At 38.8% G+C, this 26,837-nt stretch overlaps 2 protein-coding genes across 4 annotated transcripts in view; both read left to right on the forward strand.

Annotated features, from left to right (window-relative positions):
- The window catches only part of LOC141510830 (uncharacterized), a 39,696-nt gene extending 26,602 nt beyond the window's left edge, over positions 1-13,094 (forward strand). Inside the window, exons 2-3 of the mRNA XM_074220282.1 lie at positions 1,611-1,791; positions 10,046-13,094. Of these exons, the coding sequence (XP_074076383.1) occupies positions 1,611-1,791; positions 10,046-10,771 (907 nt within the window). The 3' untranslated portion in view covers positions 10,772-13,094. The remainder of the gene's footprint in view (positions 1-1,610; positions 1,792-10,045) is intronic.
- The window catches only part of UCK2 (uridine-cytidine kinase 2), an 85,270-nt gene that overhangs the window by 48,708 nt on the left and 9,725 nt on the right, over positions 1-26,837 (forward strand). For all 3 annotated transcript variants that reach the window (XM_074221882.1, XM_074221884.1, XM_074221883.1), the window contains exons 2-4: positions 16,617-16,776; positions 17,504-17,600; positions 21,965-22,107. In XM_074221882.1, coding sequence (XP_074077983.1) covers positions 16,617-16,776; positions 17,504-17,600; positions 21,965-22,107 — 400 coding nt within the window. The remainder of the gene's footprint in view (positions 1-16,616; positions 16,777-17,503; positions 17,601-21,964; positions 22,108-26,837) is intronic.

A 26,837-nucleotide genomic window follows, 5' to 3' on the forward strand; every position in this document is an offset into this window, starting at 1 on the left:
AAAATTTTAGACCCTCTTCTTATCCTCATTTTGTAGTTAGCAAGACTATACAGCTGTGAAGTGACTCTGATGGTCATGCAGTTAGATCTTTGAATTCAGACCTTCCAATCTCCAGGCCCAGTGCTCTATCTAGAATTCCCATTAATTATTTCAAAGGCCTATAACCGGTTGTTTTTTAGGGCAGTGTTACTAAAATTCAAAGAGAGAGAGAGAGAGAGAGAGAGAGAGAGAGAGAGAGAGAGAGAGAGAGAGAGAGAGAGAGAGAGAGAGAGAGAGAGAGAGGACTGGCATTAAAACATACAAGAAGTTCCCTGAATATTGAATTAGAAAGCAAATTATTAACGTTATTTATTTTTTATTTTGTTAAATATTTTCCAATTGCATTTTAATTTGGTTCTGGTCCACTCAGGAGTAAGCTACATCTTTGGACACCTTCACTTGTAATGGATTTTTTAATATTGGTGTTTCTTTTTGAAAAAATTTTATTTCCAGTTCTAAATTCTCTCCATTCCATTCCTACATATTCAGAAGGCAAGAAATATCATACCCATTATATATATATATATATATATACGTATATATATATATATATATATATATATATATTTCCACATTAGCCATGTTGTGAGAAAAAGAATTAAAAAGATATCTTCAACCTGGTCTTGGATTCCATCAGTTCTCTTTTTGTAAATGGATAGCATTTTTCTTCATTGGTCCTTTGCAATTTCCATGGATCATTGTATTGATGAAATTAGCTAAGTCTTTCAAATTTGATCTTCAATGCAGTATTGCTACTACTGGGTATATTGTTCTCTTGGCTCTGTTGATTTCCCTTTGTATCAGTTTATACATGTCTTCCTCAGGTTTTTCTGAAATCATCTCCTCCTTAATATTGATGTTTCCATGGCAGTTTCTGGTGAACCATTTTGATTGGGATCAGAACTGTTAATGTACCAATTGCCCAGGGAATAATTTGCAGTTCCTCACACATTGATGTCTTTAACCATAGCAATATTTCCCAAAGGGAACATTCTTAAGAAGCTCAATTCTATTTCCTAGGATGAATTCCCAATTTGATTAGTAGTTTGATGTCCTGGCTTTTGTCTTTAGGCCTAGCTGAGTTGTACACATTTTGGCTATCTCCGCATATATAAAATATATATAGTACCCCTTTGCCAGTTATTTCTGGGAAACATGACTTGAGGTAGTAATTATATATAAATCAATGGTGGTCCTTAATAAAGAAAGAAGGTGTTATTTTCTACAAAAACTTACGTTGTTTGCAAAATCCCCTCATTTGCAGAACCTATAGAACTTAAGTGGTTATCTACACAGCTGAAGGGGAAGGGAGTAGAAGAGAAATGCTGCTTTTTAAAGAATTGTCTTCTGGATTACTCAGCTGCAAGATAAAAGTGGCATCTAGAATGAACATCCATTTCAAATAGCAGGATAGATGATGGGGCTAAAGAAGGAGGCTGCCCTGCCTCTTGTAGGTATATGATCCAGCATTTCAAACTGAAATCTGTTTAAGGAAACAATGGGAGAATGACACTGACTGGCTGTTTTAAGCCCTGAACCATGCCATTGTGAGGTTTTTCTTCATCAAACAGAGCTCTCACCTCTGATCAAGCTCTCTCTCCAGGTGTGACAGCCAAGCAGAATCCTGAAAATGCCCACTCAAAAGAGAAACTAACCCTTGCCCTAGATAGCTCTCATTATGCCTCTGCTCCTGCTGCCCATGGGAAATGCCAACTCAGTTCTCCCACAGCCAGTTTCAGTCTACAAACCCCTGTAGGACTGATTCCTGAACTGGTTTAGCTTTTCCCTTGTCAGCACTCTTGAACAGTGACTGTAACAAGCATATAGACTGAAGTAAGACTGCCCAAGCAGCAAGAGGTGAATCAACCATTTCCATTTTGGGTCTGTTCAGCAACAGGTGGTTTTAAATCTGAGATCTGTGGAACTTTTTTAAAAAATTATTTTGACTATTTCAGTAAAATTGTCTTTTATAAGGAACTCTTTAGGGTTTTTTAAGGTTTTTTTTTTGTTTAGGTTTTTGAGAAGGGAACTCTTAAGAACCTCTGTTCTAGGGGATGCCCTCACAAACAGCCTCATGTTCTGCTTAAATCAGTGTAGCTTTGGACTAACATGAGAGGTGTCAAAGGGGAAAAAGTCTCTTAGAAACTGATGAAGAGGAACATTAGTCAGTATAGTAGAAAGTAACATATTTACAGGCTCATAATCTGTGTGACCTAAGGACAAGTCACTTTTCTGAGTTTTCTCATCTATAAAATAAAAGCAATAATACTTATTTCCAGAGTTATTATGAGAAGCCAATGACTTTTAAAAACACTTTTCAAACTTTCAAAGAATTATATAAATAGCAGGTATTAGACCCTGTTCTCTAGGTGATTCAATAGATGAAAAAGCATTTATTCAATTTATATTTGAATTATATTATTGAATTATATATTATATATTGAATCCCTATTACTTAGCTGTCATGCCCAACACTTCATGATGCCCTTTGGGGTTTTCTTGGTAAGGATACTAGAGTGGTTGCCAGTTCCTTCTCCAGCTCTTCTTAGAGGTGAGGAAACTGACTTGCCCGGGGTCACCCAAGTAGTAAATTTCTGAGGTCAAATTTGAACTCAGGAAAATAAGTCTGTCTGACTCCAGGTCTCATACTGTATCCATTGTGTCACCCAGGTGCCCCATCTTTGGGCAAGTTAACCTCTCTGCTTCCTCTAAAATGAGAGATTTGAAGTGGAGAATTTCTAAAAGTTTCTTCTTATTCTAGATCTTGTATTCCCAAGTATTGTCAGCCTGGACCAGAGGAATGAAGAAAAATATCAGCATGTCAGAGCTTGGTTCCCCATGGTTCAGTACATTCAGAGCAATGACCTCAGTCGATTATGAAACACAAACATCTCTGTTTTTTAGAACATCATAATTCCTTTCCTTGCTTCCAGTAAAACAGCATCTATGTCACTCAATATAGTTGGCAGTTGGGTCTCCTCATGAGATTTTTGCAACCAAATGATACATTTTCTTTTGCTATATATTCCTAACCTTTGCTATATATTCCTAACAGCTGGGTTATTCTGAACATCGTAAAAATTCAGGTTGCATAAAATAACAAATAGATACTTCTTACAATGTTTACCCATTGGAATCTGATTCTTTTATATGTTATTTCTACTTAGTCATTTTTAAAGAGTCACATCAGATGATGACAGTTTCTTGGATTTTAGAGAATGCTTTAGCTTTTTAATATGCAAAGCAAAAAACAATTAGTCCAATTTTTTTCCCCTTCTGAGAGTCATTTATTATGGAAACACAGAATTTCAGAGTTAGAAGGCATCTCACTAGTTTTCCAGTTCAACTGAATTCTGCAAAAACTCCTTCCTAAAATGTCTCCCAAGTAGTAGCTGTTAAACTTCCACTTTTGGACATACCCTTACAGTAGTGCGTGCTATCATGTGTGATACATCTAGAATAAAAACTGTTTGGAGTCTGAATATAGATCTGAAGAATATACTCTTTTCACTTTATTTTCTTTGTGGTTATTTCCTTTTGGCACATTCTAATTGCAAGCATTTCTTTTACAATATGACTAATAATGGCAATATGTTTTATAGGTCTGCACATAAATAATCTATATCAGAGCTATCCAACCTTACTTTTAAAGTTTTTATTGAAACAATAGACATTATGTTTTTGATCTGCCATTTTAGTGAACTCTGCAATACTTGGCTTCATTTACTTAAGGCATTTAGTAAAACCACAGGGAGTTGCATTTTGGATAGCCCTGATCTTTATCAATTGTTTAGGGAGGGAGGAGAGTAGGGAGAAAGGGAGAAAATTTGGAACAACTCTATTTTATAAAAATTTACATGTAATTGGAAAATACTGTTTTTAAAAATTATGTGTGCTCTTTACTGGCTCTTTACTACTTGTTTTTTAATTTCCAACTGTTTGCATTATTAATTTTTTGACTTGGAAGCTGGATTCTATTTATAATGTTTCAAAGAGTTTTCATTTGGGGGTTTCTTTCAGGAGGTGATTCCCTTGATAGTAAGTAATCAGGTTATGAAATAAGAATCAGAACAAGAGGGGGGAAAAACTGTAAGGGAGAAAAAAACATTTTAAAAATTGAAAATAGTATGCTTTTATCTACATTCAGACTCCATAATTTTTCTCTGGATATGAATGCTATTTTCCAATAATGATTCTTTTTTAAAACATTTTATTGCCAGTTGCACATAAAAGCAATTTTTAAAATTTGAGTATCTAATTCTCTCACTCATTCCGTCTCTTTTTCCTCCCTGAGATAAACTATTTGATATAGGTTGCACTTGTAGCATATATTCTTAAATTATCTTTCCTAGATCTGTTTTACAGATTTTTTTTTTTGCTGAGAAACTTTATAGTCTACTTTTTTCAATTATTTGATTTTTTGTTTCAATATTTCTTATTGTCTCATGAAATCTTTGACTTCCTTGGTCCTTTTCAATTTTCAAGGAGTTTGTTATTTGGTCAAGGTTTTAAGTTTCTTATTCCAAGCTTTTAATTCCCTTTCTAATTCTTTCTTCCATAGTTCTCATTTCTTTCTCATTTTTTTTCTTTCTCATTCTCATTTCATTGATAAACTTTTAAAACTCTTTGTCTCATTTCTTCTAGGAATTCTGGTTGAATTTATGCTTCCACGCTATATTTTCCTTAGACTATTTGCTATTTATAGGTGTTTTGGAATAATTCTTTTTTTTTGAACATTTTTCCAATTACATTCATTTTTTTTCTTCTTTTAGGTTTTTTTGCAAGGCAAACAGGGTTAAGTGGCTTGCCCAAGGCCACACAGCTAGGTAATTATTAAGTGTCTAAGGCCGGATTTGAACTCAGGTACTTCAGGGCTGGTGCTCTATCCACTGTGCCACCTAGTTGCTCCTACATTCATTTCTTTTGTAAGCTTTTGAATTTTAGATTTTTTCGATGTCTCTCTCTTCCCTCCCTTCTCCCCATGACAGCAAGTAATCTGATATAGGTTATACATGTACAATCATATTTAATATATTTCCATGTTATATTAATCATGTTAATCAGAATGTAGAGGGGGGCAAACATAAAACAAAGTGAAAATGTTATGCTTTGGTCTGCATTCAGACTCCATAGTTTTTTCTCTGAATATGGATGGCATTTTACATAACAGGTCTCTCAAGATTGTCCTTGATCACTGAACTGCTTCCAGGAACTGCATCCATCATAGTTTTTGTTCTCATCAACATCAGTCATGCAAATCTTTCCAGGCTTTTTTCTGGGTTGTCTCTTCAGCAATTCTGTCACCATAATAGCTTTTGTAATAGTATTTTTGGTGGTTGTTGTTGTTCATTCTTCCAGTCTACTTGATAACTTGCATTCTACTTTGGGGAATGACTGGCCCTCCTATTGCTTTCTTTAGGACATTGTATTATTTCAGGATTTTCAGGGATAGCTCTGGTTAGAGAACTGCAAGTTTTCCAAAGTTCTGATCTACTTTCTTGAATTTCCTGATGAAAATTTGACCTGTTACATTTCTTTTTTGGTGGTCTTTTTGGCGAAAAGAGGGAGAAAGGACAGGGGCTTCCTGTTACTCTGACATCTTGGCTCATTTCTTTCCTTACTGCCTATTCTAATTCCTTCCTTTTATTGCTACTTTTAGCTAGAATTTCTAGTGCAATATTGTATAATAGTAGTGATGATAGGCATCCTTTGCTTAGATACTACTTATTTTAAAGAAAACTCCATTTTATTCCTATACTTTCTAATGTTTGAAACAGGAATGAATATATTTTGTCAGACTTTTCTGCATGGTTGAGATAATTGTCTGGGTTTTTTTTTTTTTGTGGGTTTGTTATTGAATTGGTCAATTATATCTATAATTTTCCTAATATTGAATTATCTCCCACTATAAATCCTACCCGATTGTAGCATTCTTTGTGATATATTGTTGTAATTTCCTTGCTAGTATTTTATTTAAATTTTCGACATCAATATTTATTAAGGAAATTGGGTTTATAGTTTTCTTTCTTTTGTGTTTTTCTTTCTCAGTAGTATTTTATTTTTTCCAATTACATGTAAAGATAAATTACATGTAAAAATATGTTATATATTTTATTATATTTTGAGTTCTTTATTTGAATGGGGATAACATTTTACATCCTGAGTCTTTTGGTATTGATTTGGATTGTTTTGCTAAGAGATAAATCTGTTATAATTGATCATTGTGATTTTTCTTAATGTAACTCAGACCTTTTAACTATCCTAACCACTACCTTTTAGATGTCTTTGAGAATTGTTAAGTAATAAATACTTATATACTTTATATAAAATCTTAGGGGTGAAAAGATTAAAATGGAATAACTGCTGTCTTCAAGGAGCTTACGTTCTCCTGAGGAGTGTAACTTGTAGGTATCTAGTAGCTAATAGTTAGCATTTATGTAATGATTTAAGGTTTAAAGCAGTGTATAAATATCGTCTCATCTGATCCTCACAATTACCCTGTGAAGTAGGCAAATTATTATCCCTCTGTCCCAGTTTCTTCATCTGTAAAATTATAAAGTTACCACCTCACAACTACTAAATGTATGAGACTATATTTGAATTCAAGTCTTCCTGATTCCAAGTGCAACCTTTCTGATTGAGCTACCTACCTATCTACAAGCAAATAAAACAAAGAATGTAAAAAATAATTCAAATGTGAAAAGGCTGGTAATACTTAGGAAGAATAAGAAATTTCAGATGTGGAAGTAACCAAAGCTATTCTTTGTATTGTGCCAGGGTTATGAAGGCGATAGAGATAAAAGGCAGATGTGAAGGGGGATTCCATTCCAGACATCCCAGGTGGGTGGGGGGTAGGATGACTTGTTCAGCAGCCTTTTTTAAACAATTTTTTCCAACTACATGCAACAGCAGTTTTCAACTATACTTTTTTTTCTAGGTTTTGAGTTTTATATTTTACTTCTTCCCTCCCTTCCTTCTTCCTTCCCTCTGACAGAAGGTATTCTTATGTAGGCCGTGTTGTACAACCATGCTATATACATAGATCTATATTAATTATGTTGTGAAAGAAGAATCAAATCAAAATTTAAAAAACCCACAATACCTTAGATAATTTTAAAGAATTGATCATAGTTTTGGTCTGCATTTAAATTCCACAGATTTCTTTCTGATATGGATGGTATTTTCCATCACAAGGCTTTTGTAATTGTCTATTATTATAGTACTGCTTAAATGAACAAGACCATCACAGTTGATCATCACCCATTGTTGCTATTAAATGTGTACAGTGTTCTTCTGGTTCTGCTTACTTCACTCAGTATCAGTTCATGCAAGTCTTTCCAGACTTTTCTAAAGTCTGACACTAATTTCTTAGAGAATGTGTCCCACACATTCCTATACCACAATTTATTCAGCCATTACCCAATTGATGGGCATCCCCTCAATTTCCAATTCTTTGCTGCTACAATATCAGCAGCTACTTATTGCTTCCTCTGTTCAGATCACTGTGTCAGGTAGGAGATTTGTTGAAACTTGCCAGTAATCAGGTTGTAGTTTCTCTGTGCATTGCTACTAGAATGGATGGAGATGTTAGAGTTTCAAATAGATTCATGACTTGACCTTTGAAGAAAATCAAGAAAAAGGTATATTCTAAGAAATACTTGGTCTTAACCCTAGCGTATATTTTCTATTTTTAAAAGCTTACTTCTACACCTAATCTAGCATGCTGCCGATAACATTCATTTCTCAGATAATTTTTTGATCTCCCCATAGGCAGAGTAGAAAAGTATTCTTTGTTATAGGTCTGTTTTAAGTTGGGGATAGCAGTCATGGACTAGATTAAACTTCTCTCTGCCATTATAGAGGTAGGGGAGTATAGGGCATTCCATTGAGTAGCATATTCTGCTGATTCTTATTGTATTCTGCACTTGTTCACAAATGTCTCATTATTTTTTAGACCCTTCATGTTTGTCATTTATTGCAGCACAGGACTTTAACCATAATTTTGAAGTAGTGGCTGATACATAGGATCACAGGATAAGTACATGGAGCACAACAGGGAACTACAAAACACAAGTGTTATAGCAGGTTTAAGTAGGCAGTATTGATAAAGGGTGGTGAACAAAGGTTGTATTTGGGAAGAGTGTTTCTTGCTTTAGTTTATGGCTCCTGCCTCAAAATCAGAGACAATTTAAAATAGACTAGTAGTAAAAAATCATATTTAGCTGGAGCAGAGATTGCCAGAGAAGAAAGAATGAAGTGAAATATAGCTAGAAAGAGACTGGTCAAGGAGAAGTGTTTGAACTTGGTTCCCTAGGCAACAGGAAACCACTGAAGATTGTGAACTAAACTGAGCCAGTGACCCTTAGTCAACAGATATAATAAGAACTGGGTAGAGATACACTATTGCCTTGAATGGTAACAAAACAATTTATATCTCACTGTATTGTACTCATAGTAAATATTGGCCTAGAAGCCTGTGACACACACACACATAGGACAGCTGAAAACATACATATAGTTTCAATAACATATTCAGTATCATAGCCTTTAGTATGAGTTTATATGTAAGTATACATACTTTATACACTTGTGTATATGCACTTATAATCCATATATAAATGTGCTTACCCATGCATATGCTACATACACACGTGCACATATGTATGTATAAATGCCTTTGATATTAATTTGGACTTTTTTTCATTGAGGCTTAGTCTTATAGAAGCTATACTGGCATCAGAAAAGTGTACTTAGATATTACATACTAATAATATCCTATTATAGCTTCTATTTGTCTTATATAGGGTAAGATTTATGCCATTAAACTCAACTCTGCCAGTCTTTCTGTCTTTAAATTGGAAATGGTTATTGAATTATGATCTAAGAATGGGATGGGGCCTTGGTGACCATCTAATTTAATCCCTATATTTACCAGTGAAGAAACTGAGGCTACTGTAGTAACAACTGTAATTCCCACCTTTCTGTTGAAAGGAGGGGCTCCGGGGGGGCGGAGCCAAGATGGCAACAGGAGTGGAGGGTGTCTTAGGAGCTCTCTCATAAATCTTTTTTTTCTCATAAATCTTTGAAACTAAGGACTTTAAATTTTTGAGACACAGAACCCACAGAGGGACCTGATGAGGCAGCTCCTCCTACTCAAGGTAACCTGGAAAAGAGCAAAAAAGCTCTGCTCCCCTGGGGTTGGAGGCACTGCCCGCCAGAAGGATGGTGCGCCAGAGCAAAAGAACTTCAGCCTCCTGGAGGCAGCCCCAAGGGCGCCGGGAGCCACGGCTCCCAGCAGCAAGGGAGTTTCCTGAGCTACACCCCGGGGAGTACTGGGCACAAAGTGGGAGAATAGCAGGGGACCTCTGCCAGAGTGAGCACGTAGAGCCCAGCCCTCAGGGCACACAGCAAGCTGCTTTGCCACTGCATTCCAGATCCAGGAAACAGAAGCAGGCGGAGCCGGTAAGCAGGAGCCCCAGGGCATGAGCCCATTGAACCTAGGGAGGGGAGTGAAGAGAGAGACTGCTGAGCTCTGTCCTCTGTCTCTGGAACAGGATTCTGGGGCTCTGACCACATTCAGATCCTGATCACAGTCCAGGCCCCCCCCCATAGAACAGCAGGGCCACCCCACACCTGAATCCTGTGGCAGAATAGGGGATCTTGTGGTCATTTACAGACCGGGAGGGAGGACAGAGCCTCACACACTGAGACTCTTGTGGAAGTGTCCCAAAAGCTCAGGAAGCACCCCCAAAACAGGCTTAGACTGGGAAAATGAGCAAGCAGAGAAACAAGAGAAACACCATTGAGAAATACATTATCTATGAACCTAAGAAAGATCAATATACTCATTCTGAAGATGAGGAAGCACAAGCTCTTGCATCTAAAGACTCCAAGAAAAATAGAAATTGGGCTCAGGCTATGACAGAGCTCAAAAAAAGACTTTGAAAATCAAATGAGGGAGTTAAAAGAAAAACTGGGGAGTGCCCTGCACCCTGCCCCCACCCAGCATGCTGTCCTCCCTCCGCGCCAGCCGGTGGCTTTGCGGGGCCCTGGGCCCTGGGCCCTGGCGGGGAGCTGGAGGCGGCCGGCCTGGCCCCACCCCTGGCCCCTGGTGCCCTTTCGGCTGCTCCGGGAGCTGCACGAGCACCTCCATGAGCAGGGCTCCCCTCTCTTCCTTCATGAGCTCCTGGAAGACAGTGAGATCTATCTCCCCGAGGTTGTGAAACCCCGCAGGAATCCAGAACTGGTTGCTCGCCTGGAGTGGATCAAGGTGCAGCTGGCCAATGAGGAGTACAAGTGCATCACCCGAAATGTTTCTTGCCAGGCTCCAAGGTGGGATGGGACTCTATCTGACTTTGGATGGCAAGTGAGGTCAGGGAAGGCAGTGGTCATCACCATCTTCAACTTCATCATCACTGTGGCAACAGCTTTTACCTGCACTTACCTAGGAAGCCAGTTCATCTTCTCAGAAATGGCAGTGAGGGTGCTGGCTGCTGTGATTGTTGCCTCCATGGTGGGTCTGGCTGAGCTCTCTATCATGGTCCCAGCTATGGAAGGAGAACTTGGGAGAGTTTTAACAAGGGCTCTGCCTCCATGTGGATATGAAGCATGTTATCAGGAGTCCCGAGGTGGAGGTGGAAGGAGGGGAGGGGAACTTGTTTTCTTCAACCATCCCAACTTTCAGAACCTTGACTTTCCATGTCCCTCCTCACTCTGTCTCCTTTGCACCTGACCTGGTATTAAGGTCCAAGGAAGAGGGCTGGGGCTATATCCCATCCCTGACTTCATCCTCACCCCCATCCCCAGATCATCTGAGCCCTTGCTCCAAACACAGCTGCTTGCATTAGAATATCCCAGGGCTGCAGTCACTGGCCACTCCAAGGTGGTCAGCGAGTGGAGTCAGAGGAACTGTAGAGAATATTGAGGCAGCAAAAAACCTTCAGATCCAGCCTCCAACCAGGATCTCGCAAAAGAATTGCCTTTTGCTCAGTTTAGCTTCTGCTTCTATGTTGGCCCTAAGAGTTCTTGCTCTTCCTCTCATCCATCTTTGCATAATTATCTATATATGATGCTTCTGAGGCTTCCTGTCTTCAAAGCACTGTGGACTCTGCTTCCAAGATCCAGGAGAAAGCAGGGCTAAAAGCTGAATGTTTATTTTTTTTAGGTTTTTTTTATTTTGCGAGGCAAATGGGGTTAAGTGGCTTGCCCAAGGTCACACAGCTAGGTGTCTGAGGCTGGATTTGAACTCAGATACTCCTGACTCCAGGGCCAGTGCTCTATCCACTGTGTCACCTAGCTACCTCTGAATGTTTATTTTTAAGCACAGAAATCCTTGCTTTGACTCCTCTTCTGTTCAGGGAAGGTGGCTTCTATCAATCTCCCCTAGTCCAAAAAGAAGAGATGATGCTTGTTTTTGAAAAATGTGAATTTGTTGTAGTGTGATCAATATATTCAAGAAGTTTGAGCATAACACAGATTTTGTGTTTGCTTCTACTCCCATTTCATCTGCCAGAAAATTGCACCTCTATCTTATGGTATGAGGAGAGCTGGTCTGTCTCTACATCTTCTCCTCACCTTCCTCTCTGGGTAGGACCCACCCCTGACTCAGGAGTTTCTACCCTCTCCCCAGAAATGCCCAGACTGTGACAACCCTGGGACCAAGCAGAAAGAGTACCAGCCTGAAGCTGCAGGCACTACTGCTATTTATTGTAGTATTTATGTATTTCTTAACCATTTAATATGTATAAAATTGCTACCATTTCTATTGTTTCTTATTTTAATATGTCACTGATGAAAGTTTTTGAATGATCTTTTCCTAACCCCTTTTTCCCATAAACTCTGGATTTTGTTACCAGAAAGAAAAAAAAAGAAAAACTGGGAAAAGAAAGGAGAGAGATGCAGGAAAAACATGAAAATGAAGTTAGCAGCCTAGTCAAGGAAATCCAAAAAAAAATATGCTGAAGAAAATAATAGCATGCTAAAAACCAGCTTAGGTCAAATGGATAAAACAGTTCAAAAAGTTATTGAGGAGAATACTTTAAAAAGCAAAATTGGCCAGATGGAAAAAGAGATAAGAAAACTCTCTGAGGAGAACAAATCCTTCAGACAAAGAACAGAATTCAGGGAGATTGATGAATTTACCAGAAATCAGGAATCAATACTTCAAAACCAAAAAAACGAAAAATTAGAAGAAAATGTGAAATATCTCATTGAAAAAAACAACTGATATGGAAAACAGACTTAGGAAAGATAATTTAAAAATTATTGGAATACCTGAAAGTCATGATCAGGAAAAGAGCCTTGACATCATTTTCAAAGAATTACTACAGGAAAATTGCCCTGATATTCTAGAAGCAGAGGGCAAAATAGAAATTGAGAGAATCCACTGATCCCCCCAAGAAAGAGATCCCAAAAAACCAACCCCTAGGAATATTATAGCCAAGTTCCAGAACTCCCAAGTCAAAGAGAAAATATTACAAGCAGCCAGAAGGACACAGTTCAAATATCGTGGAGCTGCAGTCAGGATCACACAGGACTTAGCAGCAGCTACATTGGAAGCTTGTAGGGCTTGGAATATAATATACTGGAAGGCAAAAGAGCTTAGAATGCAACCGAGAATCAACTACCCAGCAAAAATGAATGTCCTCTTCCAGGGAAAAAGATGGACTTTCAATGAACCAGGGGAATTTCAGATGTTCTGTTGGAATGGCCAGAGCTGAACAGAAGGTTTGATCTTCAGATACAGGACTCAGGTGAAGCATAGAGATTGGAGGAGAGGGGGAAAATATGAGGGACTTAATGATGATGAACTGCATGTATTCCTGCATAGAAAAATGGCACTGATAATACTCCTGAACCTTCTCAGTTAATAGAGCAGGTAGAGCTTTTATAGTTGAAGCACAGGAGAAAGCTGAATTTGAAGATAAAATATGGAGTAAAAAATGGAGTCAATAGAAAAAAAGGGAAATGTAATGGGAGAAAGAAAAAGGAGAGGGGTAATAGGCCAAGATATTTCATAGAATAAGATTTTTCTTCATTACAATGAGCTACTGCAATGATAGGGAAGGGGGGGGGAGGCAAGGGGGAATGAGGGAATCTTCACTCTCATCAGAGGTGGCTGGCTAGGAGAGAAAACAGCATATATGCTCAATGGGGTATAGACATCTGGAGTAAGAAGGAGGGGGAGATGGGGAAGGGGGAGTGATGTGAGTGATGGAGGAGAGGATACCACAGGGGGAGAGTGGTCAGATATGACACATTTTCTTTTTTACTTCTTGCAAGGGGCTGGGATTGGATGGCTGTCCGGGACCATAGAGTCAAGTGGATGCTGGGTCTAAGGGGTGGTATGGGGGCTCAGGGCCTCTTGGCCCCAGGGCCAGGGATCTGTCTGCTGCGCCACTCAGCGACCCTACAGCAGAGTCATAGTGAAAGGAGAGAGAAAATAAGAGTACATGGTAGTGGAGAAATACGAAAGGCAACAGTGGAAAAATATGGAAGTAACTTTTGCCATGGATGTATCATAAAGAATGTGACCCACTTGCGACAGAGTTGTTGGTGTTGGAACAAAGACTCAAGCACATTTTATTATTATTATTATTATTATTATTATTATTATTATTATTATTATTATTATTATTATTTTGGGGGGAGTGCAGGGCAAATGGGGCTGGGTGTCCCACCTGGGGTTGCATAGCAGGGTGATCGTTGAGTGTCTGAGGCCGGATTTGGACCTAGGTGCTCCTGGCTCAGGGGCCAATGCTCTGTCTGCCACCTAGCCACCCCTACTATTATTACTATTTTAATTTATTTTGGTTTTTTTTTTTGTTTTTTTTTTTTTTTGTTTTTTGCAGGGCAGTGGGGTTCGGGTGGCTTGCCTGTCACACAGCTGGGTGATTGTTGGTTGTACGGGGCGAGATGTGGGCTTGGGTGCTCATGACTCCAGGGCTGGTGCTCTTTCCACTGCGCCACCTGGCCATACCTACAATTATTACTATTTTTTTATTTTAATTTTTTTTCTCTCCCCTTTATCGCTCAAGTGAATCTATATTTTTTAGGGGCAAGGGGGTATTTTGTTTACTCTTAAGAATATTTTATTAATGTATAAAAAATTAGTACAAAATGATAATAAATAAATATTAAATATTGAAAATAAAAAAAAAGAAAGGAGGGGCTCCATGTTTTATTATCTTTTTCTCTAAGATTGTTCATACAGTTATTCAGTCTCATGCAATAAATGCTTAGGCCACATACTGCCTTTTTAATGTACAAAAATAATTGAATTAATTTTTCATCCCTATTTTACAGAAGGTAAAGCCAAAATATACTATGTTTAGTATAGTTAGAATTCTAAATTTATAAATTACAATACTAATAAACCTGTAATTAAAATTCCCAATGAAATCTTCATATTTTATTTGAAAATGTCAAACCATTTGCTTTTATTTTTACCATGTCTGGAAAAATTCCCTTCTCCCCCAAGCATTGAGTCTCCTATATAACAAAGAAAAAGTATGACAAAAACAACATACAGTGACCATGTTTATCATTGTATGCATCATTATATGTAGTTCTTTTTGTTGAGAGGAGGTGAAGATGCTTCATTATCTGTTATCTAGAATCAAGATTGTTTATTATAGTTACTCAGAAAGATTTTGACTTTGTGTTATCATTAGTTTAGTCATTGAGAAGCATATTTGCCTGATTCTTACTTTACAAAGTTTATTGCGTTTCTTAGAATTCCTCATGTTTGGGGTGGCTAGGTGGCGCAATGGATAAGAGTACTGGCCCTGGAGTCAGGAGTACATGAGTTCAAATCCGACCTCAGACACTTAATAATTAACTAGCTGTGTGACCTTGGGCAAGCCACTTAACCCTTTTTGCCTTGCAAAAAAAAAACAAACCTAAAAGAATTCCTCATATTTGCCATTTCCTACAACATAGCAATGGATCATGACTTTTTTTTAAAATTTTTTTTTATTAAAGATATTATTTGAGTTTTACAGTTTTCCCCCCAATCTTACTTCCCTCACCCCATCCCCCCGAGGAAAACATTCTGTTAGTCTTTACTTTGTTTCCATGTTGTACCTTGATCCAAATTGAGTGTGATGAGACGGATCATGACTTTTAACCATGATTTATTCAGCTATTTCCAAGTGATGGGCAACCATAAAAAAGGGCTTGTTATAAATATTTTGGTATTTAGAATCATTTTTCCTTGGGGTATATGCCTATTTATCCACTATATCATTCTCTGATTAGTTATTAAGAGATTATTCTGAGGGTAGTTCTGTCGGAGATTCTTTAGGCATTTTGGTTTTACTGTTTCCTTATAATTTAATTGATTGCTTATGTAAAGTGTATCATGTCATTCCAAAATGATCTGTTTTGATTATTTGATAAAAAATATAAAATCAAAAGTTCTAAAAGGGTCAGTGACTTAGACTTATTCTATTTCCCCTCTTCCCAACCCAGCTTCCTAGAAGAACACCAAGACCAAGATCATTTGCTAATTATGGATCCATGGTCTTCAAAGGACTTTTTAGTTTACACAAGTTAATATCTGCTTCTAAAAAAATACAGGCTATAGATTTGAAGTCTGAAGTTGTTATTGTTTAGTTATTTTCTTTGGTAGAGATTTGGGGTTTTCTAGGTAGTGGTGTTGGAATAGCTTGCCTTTCCTTCTCCACTCATTTATAGATAAGAAAGCTAAGGTAAATCAAATTAAGTGACTTGCCCAGGGTTATAACAACTCAAGAGAACAGAGGTTGAAATGCTCTATGAGCATTCCTTCAGGGCTGGCTTATTTGAAATAAACAGATCCACTCTCATTCCTCCTCCATCTCCCACTACCTGGACTTAACCCACATGAAACTTCATTTCAAGTGATGTTTTAAATGGTAATGAATAACACAGATTTTGTTCCAGTTCGAATTTATTCACTTGCTATTGTTTGTTATGGAGAGTGGAAAATAGTTTAGGTTTTTTTAAAAAAAAGGTTATTTGGATTGAGTTGTATGAATTTATTTAGGATTCTATATATTTGTAGTGTTGATTTGGGCTGTTGGTTTTACAAATTGGTCTGGTTCAGGTCCCTAATGAAAAAAAATATGCAGAGGGTTAGCAGATTGCTGTGATGACCTAGGCCTGCTATTTAAGTAAGAAGTTTTATCCAAATAAGGTTTATAGTTTAAGGCCTAGGACCAAGGAATGTTTCAAAAGGACTGCCCTGAATAGAGGATGACCTGGTGTTCTAGACCTTTGGTAAAACAGCACAGTAGAATTATCCAGCAATATGATTGAGAATTTGAATAAAAATTTTTCAGAGGGGTCTCTGGAAATACTCTAAGTACTTTTTTGGTTACCTGGAACTGGTTATTCAGTTAACTCATTATTGAGGAATTTGCTCCATCTCTTTCTCTCTGCTGAGAAATTAGTGTGAGAGAGCCTTGAATGACAAGTCAAAAGACCTAGGTTTTAACTCTTAGCACCCCCAAATTTGCCTTCCAAGCTAGGGAGATGGATTCCCCTCTACCTGTGAACTTTCTTCCTCACCACTACCTTTTGTTCTCCCTTTGCAGTCTTCAGTGTGCTCCAAAATTGTGCAACTGCTGGGTCAGAATGAGGTGGATTATCACCAGAAGCAGGTAGTGATCCTGAGTCAGGACAGTTTCTACCGGGTGCTGACCATGGAACAAAAGGCCAAAGCCCTCAAGGGCCAGTTCAATTTTGACCACCCAGGTAAGGAAGTGGCACCAATTAGTCTGGAGGATGGGGAGGATGGGACAGAAGGAGGGAGAGGAAGGGAGTGGGAAAGAGAGAGAGGTGTTCTTCACCCCCCCCCCCCCACAAACACTTACACTCATACTGTCTCACTCTCATTAGTTCTCTTTCTCTCTCTGAGAGCACCCTAGCTGTCTTCATGCTCCCATCAGTATTCCCAGACCTCCAGCAGCCTTTATCTACACATAAGTCCCACATTTGTGGAACCTGTTAATCAGGATAGAAAGGAATTTATTGGCCAAGCAACCCCCTGCATCTCTACTGCTGCAGAGATTCGCTTAGCCTCCCTTCCATCACTCCTCTAGCTATGTTGACCCTAATCTTGGCAGGGATTCCAATTTCTGACTACATCAGTGCCCATTGGATTGATCTCTAATTGGTGGAAAAGATAAAGAAAGCTGGAATTTTAAAAAGAGCAAGAATAGGACTCCCCAGTATATCCCCCAAGTCTGATGGTATATGCAGTGTTCCACATTTGTGACTGCCAGCTTCTACAAAGAAGGGAGAAGGAGAGGGATGTAGGCAGGTATTTTTATAAGGAAAGTATGTACCTGAAGTGAGGACCACTTGTCATTGTGTGATTGTAACTGAGAACCTCCTTATAGGAGTTTATGGATTATCTGTATCATTTTAAAATATTAGAATGGAGTGTACACTGAGCCAAGAGCACTTTCTCTTTCCTTAGATGCCTTTGACAATGAACTCATCTTCAAAACCCTCAAGGAAATTACAGAAGGAAAGACGGTTCAGATTCCTGTGTACGACTTCGTCTCCCATTCCCGGTAAGAGAATTACTCCCTTGGTCCCAGTGGGGATTTCTGTGTGTGCCCCACCCCCCCGGCCCAGAGCACACAGTAGGCTCACAGCTCTTTGGATCTGAACTGCCTCATATAGATTGAGTTTTAGGATTGGAATTTAAGAGTTTTGTGGTAAGATTTGTAATTGGACATATTCATGGATAGCAGAAGTACTCTAAGCATACCAGCAGCTGACTTCATGAAACTCTTCTGGGGGGGGGGGGTGCAACATAAATAAAGTTTTACTCCTAAGATCCCATGTTAGAAGGCTTGAAGGTAACAAGGAAAGGGATTTCAAAGACAAGCCCTTTTCTTCCTGTTGATTTTGGGCAGTGAAATAACAGGAGTCATTACAAGGATTGGATTTGTTAGGCAAAGACTGAATAAAGAACCAGCCAATCCTACTTATATTTCTGTTTTCTCCCTTCATCTAAGCAGTGAGGTGATGCAGTGGGTAGAGCATTGCCCTTGGAGACAGCAAGACCTGAGTTCAGAAATAGCCTCAGATACTAGTTGTTCACCTCAATTGAGTTGCCTCAATTTTCTAATCTAGAGTCTAAATAATCCTAGCATTTATCTCCAAGGATTGGTATGAGTGTTTGGCACATAGCAAGAACTATCCTAACTATTCATTGAAAACTGTATTGGATTATGGGATTTCTTAATCAGCCCAAGGATGGAAGTCTTTGATTCTTAGCTGTCCTAAAGCACAGTCACCATATTAGCTCTTACTTATAGGAGGTTTTTGCTTGAGCTCTCCAAGGAATGAGCTTCCTGGATATCAGCAGCCATTTTAACCCTGCCTAAGAGTAGTGTTTCCTTTGTTAAGCTTAATTCTTGTAATTTAAGCATTTATAAAGAACTTACAATGTGCTGATGACTGAAGATACAAAGACAAAAAGATTATGCTCCCCTCCACCCTGCCTCCTCCCCCCCCCCCCCCAAATTAAAAAGAGCTTTCACTGGGGGAGAAGACATGTCCATATCCTAGACAAGTACAAGACATTTAGGGCTAGGAATTGTAGCTTCAGAGAAGGCTTTCTGTAGACAGTGGTTCTTGAGTTACTTCTTAAAAGCAAGAGAGCAATTTTGTGAAAAGGAGTTGAGGAGAGGTTGTATTCCACATATAGAGGAGAGCGGATGCAAATGCATGTTGTTCAGAAAGAAGATTGTATCATAGATTTTGGGAAAGTAGTACTGTACAATGAGCTTGGAATAGGTTGGAGCTATGTGGTGAAGGATTTCAAAAGCCAAAGAGGAGTACATTAACAAGTCAGTCAATGGAGTTTACTGAGGAGACTAGTAACATGTTCATATCTGTGCTTAGAAAAATAATTTTGACTGTCAATGTGGAGGAAATCTTGAGGCAAGGAGTCCAATTAGGAGACTGTTGACAGTAAAACTGAGATTCTGAAATAAGATGGTGACTTTGTAAGCAGAGATTTGTAAGCCCTTTAGGGCTAGAGTGGTGTGCAGAGTATAGGATTTGGGAAGGTGAAGAATTGACTTTGAATTCTATTTCTGCCATTTATTTATTTGTTTGACTTTGGGCAAGTTCCCTAGGCTTCTTGATTCCTGTTTCCATCTGTCAAATGAGGGGGTTAGACTATATAGCTTCTGAAGTTCCTTTTTTTTGCTTCAAAACATGATTGTCTGATTTTGAATTCCAGCTTGATTAATACCTGAGTAATTTTGGACAAGTTATTTACTTTCTCTGAGCCTCATCTTTTCCCTAATCTGTAAAATGGAGGCATTAAATTAGATAACTCCTCCAACTCTAAATCTGATGAGCAACAAGTGATTTCTCAGTTTAAAATTTGGTAGATTTATTTATATCTTCTTGAATCTTCCATTAAATCATTGATTGACTTGTGCTAATCTTTAGTAATCAGATGTCAGTGGTAAGGGGAGTGGTACTCTTACAGTGCAGTGATAAGAAAGTATATTGAGTTTGAAATTGATAATCTATTCTTGATGCTGCCACTTTCTAACTGTGATCTTAATGGAAGTCATTTAATGCCAGTGAGCCTCAATTTTTTCATACATAAAATTTAGGCATTAGGTCTATCTGATCTCTTAAGATGAGTTATTTACAAATATTATATACCATGGTGGTTGCATAGTATCCACATGGCATATTATCAAGCTACACAATTACATTGGTTGGATTGCAGTTTGGCTTGATTGTTGAAATTGCATTTCTTTTCCTGAATTGTACATGTCATGTTGGGTACCTATATGTCACAGTATTAGAGCCCTGGGTTTGGAATCAGGAAGACTCAACTTCTTGAGTTTAAAACCCATCCTCAGACACTTACTAGCTGTGTGACTCTGGGTGAGTCATTTCACCCTGTTTGCCTCAGTTTCATGTAAATTAGCTGGAGAAGGAAATGACAAACCATTCTAGTATGTGAGCAAAGCTAGAGCCAAGAAAACCCTAAAAGAAGTCATGGAGAGTCAGATATGACTGAAAACTTATATTCTAAGTAGGTCCATATCTCAGCTCTGTCACCAAATGGCCATGCTTCTGCTCAATCAGATTGTACTTCTCTTATACAATTAGCATTGTCTCTAGTTCTTTGTTCAACTCTTCTCTGTATTTGTAATACCCTTTCTTCCCTGACTTCCCTCCCTCTCTGGAAATCTTCTCCTTCCTTCTTCAATTTCCCTGCTGCCATATTGGACATTTCTTTTCTTCCTTAGACATAGGATCAGATTTATTTCTGGAGGGGATCTTGGATCATCTAGGTCCTTCTCTAGAGCTTTTCACCTCTTACATTTGAATTGTGTTATTTTCTGTATTATGGTTGTAGCAAATGTGTAACTGTTATATCTGCTCTTCAGATCAGGAAGCTAGGGAACAAGTCTTAATTAGCTTTGTATCCTGCAGAGGATTTTGTACAAAGTTAGGTGCTTTTAGGATTATACCATTTTGATTTAGAAAGGGATCTCAGAGCTCAACTAACCCAATTTCTTCAGATTACAGAAGAGTAAATTGAAGCCAAAAATGTTTAAGTGCATTGCCCATGGTCATATTAAAGTAGTAGAGCAAGGACTTGAACAAACCCAAGTCTCTGCAGCCTAAGCCCTTTCTGTCTTGTATCCCTCTCCTTTAAATACTCATTGAGTTACTAAGCCAAGTCACTTCATTTTCGTGGTTTCCCCAGTTTCTGTGGCAAGGAAAGATGCTATATTTCTTCCTATAATTATCTTGGTTGTTATTCAGTCATTTTAGTTGTGTCCCAGTCTTTGTGATCCCATTTGGGGTTTTCTTGTCAAAGAACCTGGAGGAATTTGTCATTTCCTTCTTCAATTTATTTTTATAGATGAGGAAACTGAGGCAAATAGGGTTAAGTGACATACCCAGAGTCACACAGCTGGTAAGTGTGTGTGTGAAGCCAGATTTAAGTTGAGTAAAATAATTCTTTCTATTTCTAGACCTGGCTCTTCAAGCTTCAATCTGATTTCCCAATCTTTTCTTTTCCTTTTTGCTTTTCATTCTTTAATTTTGATAATTCTGAGTGCAGAACATTCATAAACATTTGTGAAATTGAATTTATTTACTTTTCATATAGAATTTAACTTCCCTTTTCCGAAGGTTCAGATATACTTAAGTCAGTTAGGAGACTAAATAAGTCTGTTCCTCTGTTAAAGAAAGTTCTAATGGGGTTTGCCCCATCTCTCCCCTCCCCCCGCAGGCATAACACTGAAATTGTGAACAAATTTCTGGGATAACCTTTGAGGATTTCTTTTCTCTGAAAAGCAGGGATCTAGTACTCTCATTTGGGGGCTTCTGTTGTTGTCTATGATTTGAATGGAAGTAGGTGATAGTGGTCAGTATTGAGCTGAGGGCAATTAAAGAAGAATGAGAATAGAACTGTGGGTGAGGGAATGAGGGAGGAACAGTATATTGTAATTTGTGGAAAAGTTTTATGTTTTCCAAAGAACATTCCTGCACTTGTTATCTCCTTTGGTTTTCTGTAACCACTCTCTAGGAATGCATAGTTATCACTACTCAAGGATTGTGGGAAGAGGAAAGATTGAGTTGCTTGCCCAGGTCTCATGATCTGATAAGGAATGAAGCTGGGACCATAATTTTAGATCTATAAGGGACACCAGATGCCATTGAGTCCAACCCTCTCATTTTGCTAATGGGGAAATTCAGTCCCAGAGTGGTTAAGTGACTGATCATATTACGGGCAGAATTTGAACCTTTGTTCAAAGCTTCTTCCTCCATCCTCCTCTCAGAATTTGGCAGAGAATCTCCTCACCAAACGCCCTTCTACTCTTTTCTCAATACTCTCTTTTTTTGTTTAACTTTGCTTCACTTTCTACCTTGTGCCTGGCAGGAAAGAGGAGACCGTGACTGTGTATCCTGCTGACGTGGTGCTCTTTGAAGGGATTCTCGCTTTCTATAGCCAGGAGGTACGAGACCTTTTCCAGATGAAGCTCTTTGTGGACACGGACGCAGATACTCGACTCTCACGTAGAGGTAGGTCTGGAAACCTCTCCTTCATATTGTAATAGAAGCAATAGAGTCTATGGATCCTATTTCCTCTGGGAATGAATGCTTAATTTGGATATGTTCACCTGCAGGCAGAAGAGCCCTCTTTATTCCAGAATGTTCTTGTGGGGAAATGGTTCTTGTGACATTAGAGGTGGGATTAGTCGGTCATTCTGTACAGGATAATAAATCCCTGGTGAGGTCACTGTAAGGTAATCTAAGAAGTTGGCATTTGGGCCCACAGAAAAGGGGTTGGGCTAATACTCAGTTCCAAAAAGTATCCTTGTTGAAAATTCAGAGTAAGATCAGGACATTTGACTTCAGGGTATTTTGAGTCAAGAACAGTCTGTCCCTTAAGCATTGACTGGAGAGTAGTTCTGCCAATTTCCCCATATCCAATTTTTAGAAATCATCTTCTAAAAAATATTTTTTACTGATATCATTTCTTTTTGCATCACCTTCCAATATGTCTCTCCCCTCTTCCTTAATCAGGGATGTGTCTCTTCTAACAAAAAAATAAACAAGAAATGGGAGGGGAGAACAGTAAGCAAGACTGAGAAATCCCACAGCTGAAGTCAGTAGGGGTTCTCATTCCTGAAGTGAAAGGAAGGAGGAAGGGAGAGAGGGACCCACTTTTTTAAATCTCTTCTTTGCCATAAAGCTTGGTATTTATAATTACACCATGTTAAGTTTTGGTTTTTGGTGATTATTTTCCAATTTACATTGTTGAATTAAGTGTTATCTATTTTTTTCTGACTCTGCTTACCAGTTTCCATATGTCTTTCTTTTCTGTGGCCTTCCTACTTAACATTTTATATCATACAATACTATCCCATTGCATGTATTTACTATAATTGCTTAGCCTTTCACTAATTAGCAATTCACTAATTATTTTTCTATTACAGAAATGCCAGAATAAATTAAAACCATTCTTTGAATCCTAATGAGATATTGGAGTCAAGGGGTAGAGATAGTTTAGTTAGTTATCCTGTGTGCTTTTAAATACAAAGAACCACCTCCTTTTCTGATCTTCCCTCCAGCCCCCCCACAAGCTGCCAATGCCCCACTCTTGAAAAATGATCTTGTTTTTAATTCCGCTTACACTTTTGTTTTTGATATAATTCAATTTTGTTTTACCTTTGTGCCCTCATGCCCAACACAGACACTTATCCATAACCGACAGAAGGCATGTATATATACAGTTAGGTAATTATTAAGTGTCTGAGACCAGATTTGAAACCAGGTACTCCTGACTCAAGGGCCGGTGCTTTATCCACTGCACCACCTAGCCGCCCCTTATCCACTGCGCCACCTAGCCGCCCCTGATGTGTGTTGGTTTGTGGATTTTCAAGTGCTTTCTATGAGTTATATGCCTAACATCCCAGGCACTGGATCAGTAATTCTGTCTAACATCCCAGGCACTGGATCAGTAAATTTGGCAGTTGGATGGGTCAGCACAGACCCTGTGCCTACTACACAATAGCAGCAGTCCTTGAATCTGTTATTTTGGTTCTCGTCAGCAAGTTTCAATGAGTTTGTCAAAATCACACAGGTAGCAAACATACCAGGGGAGAGAGAGAGAGAGAGAGAGAGAGAGAGACAGAGAGACTGCTGCCAGAGAGAGAGACAGAGACAGGCAGACAGAGAAAGATCAGAAGATTGTATGGAAATGACTATCTTGTGGATTTTTCATTTCTAGGGCCATTGTGATGTGTAATAGGTGACTTTCCAGAAAGAGCAGTGTGGGGCAGCTATGTGGCACAGTGGATAGAGCACTGGCCCTGGAGTCAGGAGTACCTGAGTTCAAATTTGACCTCAGACACTTAATAATTACCTAGCTGTGTGGCCTTGGGCAAGCCACTTAACCCCCTTGCCTTGAAAAAAAACCCCCAAACAAATAAACAAAAAAGAAAAACCAGAAAAAGCAGTGTGGTAGACTTAGAGTTGGGCATTCTAGTCCTGGCCCTGCACTATTTAACTCTTGTTGGGTCTCCGTTCCCTATACTGTAAAATGAGGACCAGATGATCTCTAAAGTGCTTTCTGGCTTGAACATCCTTAGATTCTGTAAGCCTGTGTTTTTAATGCTATATTGCTTTAGATATGGTGGACTTTGTTTTTAATGCTGCTACTGCCCAGCTTGAATTAGGGAATCTTTCCATATTTCTTCCCTTCCCTCTCCTACTCTTTACTTCTGCAGTCTGGTCCCCTGCCCCCCCCCCCCCCCCCCCCCCACGCTCTGGTCCAACCTGAAGGCATAAACTTTTCCAAGCCCTTGTACCCTTGTTTTAATCTTCCTGGTAGTTGCTTGTGCCATGATTTTGTGTGTCTTCTGCCAAGCTGAACATCAGTATCTATAGAGAACACTGTGTAGGTGGTTGTCATGTGTGCCTGCTACCCACCCTCACCCTGCCAGAAGGTCACTAAGCCTTCCTATTAAATTTCCCACCCTAGTTACTCACAGATTCCCAAATATACTAGAACATGTGGATGACCACAGGCTCAGGTTTACATCATTGCCAGTCCAGCCTAGGCTGGTGGGGCTGGAGTCAGAGCCTCAGAAGGGGATGAATCAAAAATAATCATAGGGTCACACAGTGTTAGAGGTGAATGGGACCTTATTTAGTGCTTCCATTCAAAGAGCAGATAGCTATTGTGTGCATGTTGTCCAACAGGCACAAATATGTTTATACCTTGAAACAAATAATCATGTCACTGAACAGGATAATTTGTTGTCAAACATCAAGGAATCTTGTATGATTTTTGTATGCACTAGAGATCCGGCTTGGAGGAGAGTTCTAAAGCTACATTTTGTCCTACTGCATCAAATCTTTTTTTTTTTTTTTTATTTTACTTACAAAATTTTTGCAAAGGTAATATAGCTGGCAACACTTTCTTGCTTGCTTGCCTTGTGGCGGAGGGAAGATAATGATATTATATTTTTTTAAACTAATTTTGTTGTCCTCCTCTACCTGAATTATCTTATAAAATGACTCCTTGATTCTTTCTAGGTTGCCACTTCTAGCACATTTTCCTCATAGAAATATACTTGAAAACAGTTCCATTTCATCATGTAGCTTTCCTTTTTATGCTTAGTCATTCTTTTTCTTTGGTTAAAACTTCCTTTGTATATGTTGCCTTTTCTGTATTCTGTATTCTTCACCTAGCCTTAAGTAAAGAATGTGGGATTTGGAGGCAGGAGACTGGAGCCGAGTGACTCAGATCAAATATCTTCATTTCGCCATGTCTCACTTTTATTTGTAATATGAAGGAGTGAGCGGGAATGATGTTTCAGGTTTCTTTCAGCTCTGTCTTAGCCGTTGCCTAAATGAGATAGTCAAGGCTTTCTCCTTCCTCAGCTAACTTACCTTTTGGAATAGATTTCTTGAACTTTTTCCCTTTGTACAACAAGATTTGATGTGCTTGCATCAAATCATTTACCTTGCTGATAACTTGTGATAGCTGTGATTCATCCACTGGTGCCCTATCCCTCCTGTGTGTACGTGAGAGTTTCTAGCTTCTTGTTTCCAAACCAGCCTTTTGCAGCATAGGAGAGGAGATGGCTATAGGTATGTGAAGGTGTGCTGATGGGGTGGGGAAGAAGCAGTAGTTATAAGTAAAAGCATGACTTGAGACCTAAAATTCAACTCCTCTCCAGTTTGTTTTTAAACCTAAATATGTGTTTTTCCTTTTGTGCTGACATTTCAAGGGAGACCTGGTCAGACTCCATGGTTAAATGCCTCTGCAGAGGTACTTCTCCCTACCTGGCATTGATGTCTCTCATCTTGGGATATGTGAATAAAGCCATTTAGACTTAAAAGAATTAATCCCAGGCTCTTTGTGAATTCTTCCTTCACTAATGGCACCCTTCCCCAGAATACAAGGCATGAAAAGGGATCCAGATGAATGCCATATAATATTGGCTTTCTTTCTAATCCCTCCATCCCTGATTTCTTCTTTGTAAATATGAAGATGTTATAAAGGCTGGAATTTCTTTTTTGTTTCTTCTTCCTTTGCCATGTTGATTCAGAGAGAATTAGAAAGAGAATCATAGTTAGGATTGTAGATGGACCTGGAAGAGACAGCAGAGGTTATTTGCTCTAACCCTTCCATTTTACAGATGAGAAAGCTGAGACCCAGATCAGCCAGTGGCCAGAACCTTTATAAGAATGGCATCTTCTCTCCATGTGACCTCTGCTGTCTTTTCACCCTTCTCTGGATCCCACTGCCAGTAACTGTCCTCCTCCTCCTCCTCTGGACCTGATGGCACTTGATTCCTTCTCCTGTAACAGTTCACATTGCAGTGAACTGTTGTTGTGTCTTATTCTCTTACTGGATTGTAAACAGTGCTCATGTCTTATCTGAGCTTTGTTCCCTCCCTCAGTGACCAGCACAATGCTCTGTGTACAGGAGTAACCTCTTACTCAATGTTTGAATGAGTAAGTCGCTATGTGGAGGAAGTCAGTGTAAGCTCAATGACATCTGAGTACTTTTACATTGAGCTGGGAGTCTCTGTGACCTGACCCACTCTCTCTGTGGATGCTGTATTCTCCTGGCATCCTGTTGTCCTAGTCAAAGCATTTACTCCATTAAATTTATTAAAGTTAAAAAAAGGAGGGGACCATGTCCTCAATAAACCCTCCCCAGGTGCCAAACATTGTGCTGGTGTTTAGGAACACAAGCCTAAGTCAAAAAAAAATAGATGTCCCTTTCTGGGGAG

This window comes from Macrotis lagotis, chromosome 2 (genome assembly GCF_037893015.1).
Source record: "Macrotis lagotis isolate mMagLag1 chromosome 2, bilby.v1.9.chrom.fasta, whole genome shotgun sequence".
Lineage (NCBI taxonomy): Eukaryota > Metazoa > Chordata > Mammalia > Peramelemorphia > Peramelidae > Macrotis > Macrotis lagotis.